General features: G+C 60.3%; 1 protein-coding gene across 1 annotated transcript in view; it reads right to left on the bottom strand.

Moving 5' to 3' along the window:
• Positions 1-315: 315 nt before the first annotated feature.
• RIPK4 (receptor interacting serine/threonine kinase 4) overlaps positions 316-9021 on the bottom strand; it is a 28160-nt gene continuing 19454 nt past the window's right edge. The window contains exons 5-8 of the mRNA XM_041735271.1: positions 7613-7771; positions 6741-6844; positions 4234-4495; positions 316-2833 (exon numbers count right to left, since the gene is read on the bottom strand). Of these exons, the coding sequence (XP_041591205.1) occupies positions 1674-2833; positions 4234-4495; positions 6741-6844; positions 7613-7771 (1685 nt within the window). The 3' untranslated portion in view covers positions 316-1673. The remainder of the gene's footprint in view (positions 2834-4233; positions 4496-6740; positions 6845-7612; positions 7772-9021) is intronic.

Here is a 9021-nt window from a genome sequence, read left to right as displayed (position 1 = left end):
AAATAAGAATTGTAAGCTCTTAAAAAGGCATAAAAAACACTGGTGTGAGGAGCTTCCTCTGGGAAGGTTAGGTCATCTCTGCTGGTTCACACACGGGGAAGGGCCTAGCTGAGGGGCCGGGAAACCTGGGGCCACCCCTCCCCTACCTTAGTCCCCTCCTCATGTCACAGGTTAATTCAGTGCCCCCAGACTACCCTTCCGGAAGGGCACCTCCAACCACATGACTGACCGAAATTGCTGGTTTTCAAAAATCAGATTATTCGCATTCTTTCATAAAAAAAAAATAATAATAAATCTCGCTGACTCCCAAAAAGGTAGAAGGGGGCTTCGTTTTATTGACATCAAACAGAACTATTCGTCTTCCACACATCCTATATACAACGGTGGTACAGTGTAGTGAAAGCACGAGGCATATTAAAACATAGCCAGTTCTAAGCAGTGTGGATATTTCCTGTCATAGAAAAGAAGTATCCTGTCCACAGATTCACATTAACATACACGGTACATTAATATCAATCTCTGTATTGTACACCAGGCCACGGGGTGTGTCTGCGCACAGGGTCGTGTCCCGCAGCAAACCTACTTAGAGGACCGCATCAGGGGGCGCCACGCGGGACACACGAGCCAAGGAAGGAACGGGGGTAAAAATCAGTCTTTCGTATCCAAGAGTGTGCTGCCCCGGGGGCTACACCCCAAAAGCCCAAGGCTCCCCCGACGGAGTAGGTGCTCGTCCGGCAGCTCAGAAAAGCCCCGGAACCCCAGGACGGCAGCGCTCTGCACAAATAAGCACCTCAGCAAACCTCAGGGCTGGAAGGAGACCACCAGGGAAGGTGGCCCATCTGGCTGGGAACGCGGATGGCCGTCCAAACTGAAACGAGCAGTCTGAGGTTTTTAATGACTCTTAATCCATTTTGCTCTGGAGTTCAAAAACCATCTCGGGCAAGCTAGAGGTGAGCAAGAGCTGACACCGGTGTCAGGGCACGTGTGCGGCCCCCTGCACGAGCACCGAACCACCAGAGGACAAACAAATTTGGGTATAAAAGAACTGGTTGGATGACCGTCCGCTTGCTTTTAAAAACCAACCTTCTTACTTTACACTCGATCTTCACAGACTACACGGCCCAATGACGTGAACGTTCTTGACAAGTTTAAAGCAACTGTGGATCCCATGTTCATCCATGAAAGACACGCTGTCAAACAAGAATTCCACTAAAATGTTCCGAAACAGGCTTTTTGCAGCCTGCCGCCGGATACGAAGATAGAAGACACAGCCCCTTCCGCACCTGCTGCCCCACGCGGCTGTGCTCCGGGCCATCACGGGCAGCGTGGCTCACGGCAGGGCGAACTCGCTCCCGTCCACGTCAGGAGCAAGGAGCCCAGAGAAATGATTCCGACCCATTGTCCCTCTGAGAGCGGGCGTGCCGATCGGGGGAATGGGTCGACTGCCAAGTGCATCCTAACCAACTGCCTCCGGAGGGTAACACGCCCACGCGGATGCCACGCACACGAAGAGTCAGCAGCCACCTGCCTCTTGCTGGCCCTTGGTCACTGTTCCGCCAGGCCACGGACCAGGCGAGTGGAGCCGACCAGCACAGCATCATTCTGTCCCCACAGCAGAACGCGACAACGGAACAAGAACCCCACGCGGGCCCCCCATCCCCACGGGCAGCGGGCTAGGTCTTGCTTCGCCGGAGGAGCGCAGCATCGGGGCTGCGGCCCCCCTGGAACTTGAGGCTCTGCAGGTTGACATGCGCCCCGTGTTTGAGCAGCGTCTCCACGGTCTTGGTATGCTTGCCCTGGGCCGCCAGGTGCAGCGCGCTGAGCCCCTGCTCGTCGGACAGGTCGAGGGCATCGGCACTGACCAACTCCTCCACCACCTCCGAGTGCCCGCGGGCAGCCGCCAGGTGCAGCGCTGTCTGGTTCCGGGGCCCCCGGGCCAGCACGTCAGCCTTCTCCTCCACGAGCAGCTTGACGGTCGCCAGGTGCCCGTTCCGGGAAGCCAGGTGCAAGGCGGTATAGCCCTCGGCCGTCACGGCCTCCTTGTCAGCGCCCCGGTGCAGGAGCAGCCTGGCGGTGCTCGTGTGGCCCGTCTCTGCAGCCACGTGCAGGGGCGTCTGCGAGAGCAGGCTGCAGACGTTGACGTCGGAGCGCAGGTCGATGAGGACGCGGGCCACGCGGTAGTGCCCCCGCTGGGCGGCCAGGTGCAGCGGCGTCCTCCCGTCCAGCGTCTGCGCGTTCACACTCACCCCCGGCTGCTTGGCCAGCAGCCTGACGATGGGCAGGTGACCCTGCCAGGCCGCATAGTGCAGCGGCACCCAGGCATCCTTCCCCCGCAGGCTCACGTCGACGCCACGGCGCAGCAGGATGCGCACGATGCCCTCCTGGCCGTGCTGGCAGGCCACGTGCATGGGCGTCCGGCCCTCGCAGTCCACCTCGCTCACGGAGGCATGCTTCTCCAGCAGCAGCCGGGTGCTGCACTCGTCCCCGTTCTGGGCCGCAAAGTGCAGGGCCGTCCACTGGTCCTCGTCCGCAGCGTTGACGCTGATCTTGCGAGCCAGCAAGAGCTCCACGACGCCCCGTACCCTCTTCTCCACGGCCACGTGCAGAGGGGTGGAGCCCTTCCTGTTGGTCAGGTTGGGGTTGGCGTTATTGAGGAGCAGCCACTTGACACACTCCTCCTGGCCGGCTTCCACGGCCAGGTGCAGCAGGCTGGCGCCGCCGTCCAGGACCAGGTCGACGTCCTGCGGCTGCAGGATCTTCATCAGTCTGCTGGTGTCCCCGCTCACAATAGCGTCCACGAGCTTCTTCTTCTGGATGTCGGTCGTGCCGAGGTCTGTGGGGAGAGAGAGGCGGGGATCAGGCCGCTGGCCACTCCCGAGGCCTGGCAGGCGCCCGGCATTGACCCACGCCTCCCTGGAGGCCCCCGGGGTCGCCGTGTGCCTGAAATCACTCAAGAGTCACCTGATACAGATGACACTATAGTGTCTGGGTTCTGGCTTGCATGGAGCAGGACCCCTCGCTCACATGAAATGCTCTCAAGGGGACTTGCATTTGGGGGGCAGGGGGTTACAGGTGGAATTCCAGAAGATACAATCCTCCCAATCTACGTGAGTGTCTCTACACAGGCTTCAGAACTGAGCCAGGAACTGGTCACCTGCAAGCACAAGGCCATCTGAGAGCATCAGACCGAGAGAGAGTTCTAGAACATGTTTCTCCCCGGAGACAGGGTGTCTCTTTCCTGTTCAATCTCATCGCCCTGTCAAGCTCTCCACGTGGGCCTTCCCCACCGACGTGTCTTTTTGAGCCATCTCCTTAACCCAATATGCCCTCTTTTGCCCCAAATATTCCTCTCTAAAAATCCCAGGAGGCTCACAGCCTGTAGGAGGAGGCTTCCTTTCCAGAAGGAATTCCCTGACCCACCAGGAAAAGCCAACTTCCCATCCTCCTGGCGTCTGCACCCTTCCCACAGCCCTCTGGCACTCACCACCCCTCTGCCACCGCTGCCCTGAGCGTGAACATCCCTATTTTCCTCATGGGGCTGCAGCGAGCACCAGCTGCTGCACTCAGGGACCAGCATTTGGGGTACAGGCAGGGAAGAAGCCGCTTCCAAAGGAAAACCCATCAAAATTAACATAAAGATAGAAAGTGACCTGAGAAGGACCCCACGCCAGCAGGTGGTAGAGATGGGACCAGTGTGTTAAATTGTCTAGGGATAACTCACGCATTACAACGCATGGCTCAAATAAACGGGGGGGGGGGGGGGGGGGGGGGGGTTCACAAAAGGGAAAGGGATTCGGAGAAAGGGGCTATGGGGTTGGCCTCTACAGAGACAGAGCTCGAGGTGCGGGGTTCCATTCACCTGCTGGACTCACTTGATGAACTCAGGGTTTCAATCTGCAAACCTGAGGTCAGACCCACCACCTGGGGTTGGCACAGGTAGGACTATTCCTGCACAGCCAGGTAGCCCGGCCCGGCCCCCTTACTCTGAAGTGACACCGCACGGAGCCCCTTGGCCGGCCACTCAGCGAGTACACCTCTCCGGACCTGCGCTCAGTGAGCTAGCTACGCTCTGACGCCCCAAAACAATTGGGTACACGATACAGGAATGAAGAATTGGGGCCAGAAGCTGGGTGCCTGGTCCCTTCGGGTACACGCGGACTTCTACACACACTGCCTGCCCCCCAGCCCCGTGATTAAGGGCCTCACTTCCCAGGGTTTGGGGGCCTCGCTTACCTCCCGTCGAAGGCTCCCGCTCAAAGGACAAAGACAGCGACCCCCTGGAGGAGAAGGCAGAGTCGACCGAGGACACCCCCGAGAGCCTCTTGCCGCTGCTGGCCGACGGCAGCCTGGATTCTGAGCAGCTGCGGCTCAGCTCCTCCGGGCCGTCCAGGGTCTGAGAGGTACCCGAGTCCAGCTGGGACAGGAGCTCCGAGAGGCTGTAGTCACTGTCGAAGGTCGGCGCGGAGGCTCGCTTGAGGGGTGTGCACACAGGCTTCTGCAAACGGAGCAGAGTGGGGTAGATGAGACCCACCCAGGGCACAGGGGGTACAGGCGGAGGGCAAAGGGTGTGCGGTGCCAGGACAGCCACACGGGGCACTCTGTCCAATGCCACGGATACAGCACCAGGGCAGCCCAAAGCCGGGAGACAAAGATGGATCGTGAGCCAATGCAGACCATCGTGAGCCAACGCTGACCATTGTGGGCCAATGCTGACCATTGTGAGCCAACGCTGGGCATCACAAGCCAACACTGACCATCGTGAGCCAACGCTGACCATCGCGAGTCAACACTAGCCATTGTGAGCCAACGTTGACCACCATGAGCCAATGGTGACCATTGTGAGCCAAGGCTGACCATGGTGAGCCAATGCCGCCATCATGAGCCAACGCTGACCATCGCAAGCCAATGCTGGCCATCGTGAGCCAACACTGACCATCGTGAGCCAAGGCTGACCATTGTGAGCCAATGCTGGCCACTGTGAGCCAACACCGACCATAGTGAGCCAACGCTGGCCATTGTGAGCCAACGCTGACCATAGTGAGCCAACGCTGGCCGTTGTGAGCCAACACCAACCATAGTGAGCCAACGCCGACCATAGTGAGCCAACGCTGACCATTGTGAGCCAATGCTGGCCACTGTGAGCCAACACCGACCATAGTGAGCCAACGCTGGCCATTGTGAGCCAACGCTGACCATAGTGAGCCAACGCTGACCATAGTGAGCCAACGCTGGCCGTTGTGAGCCAACACCAACCATAGTGAGCCAACGCCGACCATAGTGAGCCAACGCTGACCTTTGTGAGCCAACACTGACCATTGTGAGCCAACGCCAACCATGGTGAGCCAACGCTGGCCATTGTGAGCCAACGTCGACCATAGTGAGCCAACGCTGGCCATTGTGAGCCAACGCTGACCATAGTGAGCCAACGCTGGCCATTGTGAGCCAACGCTGGCCATTGTGAGCCAACACCGATCATCGTGAGCAAACACTGGTCATCATGAGCCAACGTTGGCTATCATGAGCCAACGCCAACCATGTGAGCCAACGCTTGCCAGATGAACATGGGAAGCCTGGCACCATGCTGCCCTCGCCCATTGCTAGAGTGGCACGAGCAGCGTCACCTAGATAACAGGCAGGACGTGAGGGTGCCGGGAGGGTGTGAAGCCTGAGTGCTGGGCCATGCCCACCCTGGCAGGCCAGTGTGGTAAGAAACGAAGGAAGGACATGCGACTGGGACTGGGGCTGGGCCCCCTCCTGCCAACCACCTACACCCCCTCCTTCTAGCCATGCGAATCGGGCCGGGGGGCTGTGTGGGGGCCACACGAGGGGCGGCCCAGCTGCAGCGACAAAGGGGCACTCCAATATAATGTGCGCCAATGCGGCCTCTCCCAGGGCCTCCCTCACGGGCCTCCAGGAAGGCAGACTTCTGGTGAATGATTAAGCCCCAGGTGGCCTCCGACTCTCCCCGACCCAAGCCCACGTGCCCCCATCCTCCCTTCTCCTTGGGAACTGCAGATCTGCTCTGACTCGGTGGCTCGGTGCAGAGTCACACCCGTGCACTGGGTGCCTGGCTCTTCCTCACCAGGTTCCTCACCCCGGGCACCTTTGCCCCCCAGCCTCACACACACACACCCCTCTATGTTCAGACAGCAGGCGCGCCTTAAACAATGACTTATCTCCTAGCCTTACGCGGCCGGCAGCCGGGGCTAAACCGCCCGATAGCAGATAACACATTGGGCTTCGCCTCACACGTCTGCCACAGCCCCGTCACCCCGCGGGCTTGGTGAGCCCCAGCCTTTGGAGTTAGTTATTGCACCTTACATAACCCATGTGGCCCTCCCAGAACAAATCATTTATGGGCAGCGGTTGGCAAGTGGCAACCCAGTCAGGGGAGCAGAGAGAGCTGGACCAGCAGAGCCCACATGGGCCTTGTATCCCCCCAGCTCCCAGAGCATCCGGCCAGCGGGCCCACGCTGTCCACTCTTAACCACAGACGGGAGGTGGGGACAGGATGCAGCTGGACAGGATAGACACCTGGCGCTGCGACAGCTGGCCACCGACCTGCCCTCCTGCTCTGGGACACAGGACCCTGTGGCTGGCTCCGGGACACGAGGCCAACCGACCTGGGACAGGCCTCTCTCCGTGTGGGGGTGACCCCAGGGCCTGGACCAGGCTGGCAGGCCAGTCTGCAGGAGGGGAAGGGCCCCCCAAGAAATGGCCTCCAGGAAGGTCGCTCTTACCGGGCTCTTGGGCTCGGGGGGCTGCTTCGTGTCCAGATCTTGTGTCGTCTCCTTCACGTCACTGTCGGGCTTCTCACACAGGTCCTCGGTTTCACAGGTAATTTCTTTTGGGGAGAAAACAAAACAGGGCAGGTCACTCGGACGATGACCTCCACACCCACTCCTCACACGTGTAGACCTCAGGCAGGGACAGAAGAGGCAGCAGCTGGGGCGGCTGCACCCCAGGGGACTGGCCAGCACCCGACTTCCCAGGCTGCTGGCTCGGCGGCGCTCGCAGAGGATCCCCCGCAGCCTCCACGTGGGCCACTCTGGGGCGTCCTGTTAGCCACCATTTGCAGTGTCTTGCAGACGCCAGGCAGGGCCCACAGCATTCCAGTTTCCCAGAGAAGCCCTCCCCAGGGGGAGCCCCGTGCCCACGACGGCCCCGGGTGGCTGGCACCGGGCAGGGGAGGCTCCTATCGTCTCCTCCGTGTGTCTTCAATATAACAACAAATTCTGATTTCATCAGAATCACTTTCCTACCCCGAGGATACATCCATCCGAGGCGGACAAGACCCCAAGAGAGATGCAAAGACAGCCTCGGGCGAGCGGTCTCATCAGACCCCCAGCAAGGCACCGCCGTACCTGAACTTGCAGGACGGCAGCACATGCTCCTCCGGGGAGCAAGGCGGCCCTGGACTGGAGCTGGGGCAGGCGCTGCCACCGACCCCTGAGCGCCAGCCGCCCATCCCGGCCCCGGGTACTGGAGGGCCACGGGCACCTGTGTCTGCACCACCTGCCACATCTGGGCAGCTGCCCCCCCTGTCCTGCTCATCAAGCCTTCCCCGTGCCCCCAGCGGCACAGTCGAGCAGCAGGTCCCCTGGGCACTCACCCTGGAAGGTGGGCCGCTCCCGGGGATCTCCGTGCCAGCACCTCTGCATGAGGCGCAGGAGGGCCCCGCAGGCCCGCGGCCGGGCTCTGCACACGGGCGGCAGCTCCGGGCGGTGGCCCTTCACCACCTTCACCATGATGTGCAGGATGTTCTTCTCATCTGCAAAGGAGAAGCGCACAAGTCAGGGCAGCTCGCAGGGCCGGGGTGGGGGGGGCCATGGTTTTCACCCTCCGGGGGAGGGGCATGCGTCACCCACACCGTCCACACAGAGTCACCTGGGGGGCCACCTCGCTTCCTTTGCAAAGCACAGAGCTCTCTCTAATCCTTATCCTTGCGGGGCACGTCCGTGCTCCCTTTTCCGGGTTTTACAAACGCCCTGCGATGCACCAAATGGAATCAGCGCGCCCTATCACAGGGCGGATCTTTTGGGGCCTCAAACTCAAAGGAAAACAGGGTTCAAAGAAGAAAAGGATCTGATGAGACATGTTCCCAAGTGTCCCGTGCGTGCCAAAGAGAGGCAACACGTATAAACCACGAAGTCACGTGGTGCAGCCTCCAAGTGAACCCAAATCTCCCTGTGATGACGCAAAACCCTTCCTAAATTCTGATCTGGACACTGAAGCGCAGGCCCTGGGGCGCCCCGAGTGGGGAGCGGCCACCGCAGCACCGGCCGGGACGCCTGGCCTCCTCCACACGGGCTCAGGCCTGGGCTGTGTAAACGGGGGACTTTTTTCTGGCAAATTCATAACGTGGGGCCCTGCCTGTCATCCTTGGCGACCTTCATAAGCATGACGGACCCATGACCAGCATCATCATCATCTTGCTCACAGACCAAGGGGCCCAAGGTGACCCCCTGGGAGGCAGACTTGCCCCCCTCCCCCGACTCAGCCTGACACCACAATGTCCCATTGGGCTGGACCCCGAGCTCCGTGTTCCCAGGCCCCTCGCCCCGCCCCGCAGTTCCCAACACGCCCATGGCCAGGGAGCTGTGCAGAGGCAGCCACCACATGTCGGCAGGTGTGGAACTTTGGCCCAAAGTCCCCGCCGCCCACCAGGATGCGACTGTGTCGCTCTGACCTGCCTTCCCGTTAAGTCTTGTGCAACCGCTGTCCCAGGGAGCCACACGTGACTTCCACAGCACAGACTTCCAAACCCCAGCAGGCCCTCCCAATAAGAGGCAAGTAAACACCAGGAGGATTTTCTGCTGCCAAACAGATGGAAAAAATGCAAAAAACACCTTCCACTCCCATACCTTGAACTCCCTACGTCCCCAGCAATAAAACACGTGGGCGTCGGCTCTTGACATTTATGTCATATACCTGCCTCGGGCGTCGGGACTGTGGGACAATCTCGGGTCAGAGTGACACGCTGCCACACCATGGAGGCTTCAGACCGCAACCTCCACGGAA

Source organism: Vulpes lagopus, chromosome 20, assembly GCF_018345385.1.
Source record: "Vulpes lagopus strain Blue_001 chromosome 20, ASM1834538v1, whole genome shotgun sequence".
Taxonomy (NCBI): Eukaryota; Metazoa; Chordata; class Mammalia; order Carnivora; family Canidae; genus Vulpes; species Vulpes lagopus.
Note: the sequence above shows the minus strand (reverse complement) of the source record. Positions and strands in the feature narration are given on the sequence as shown.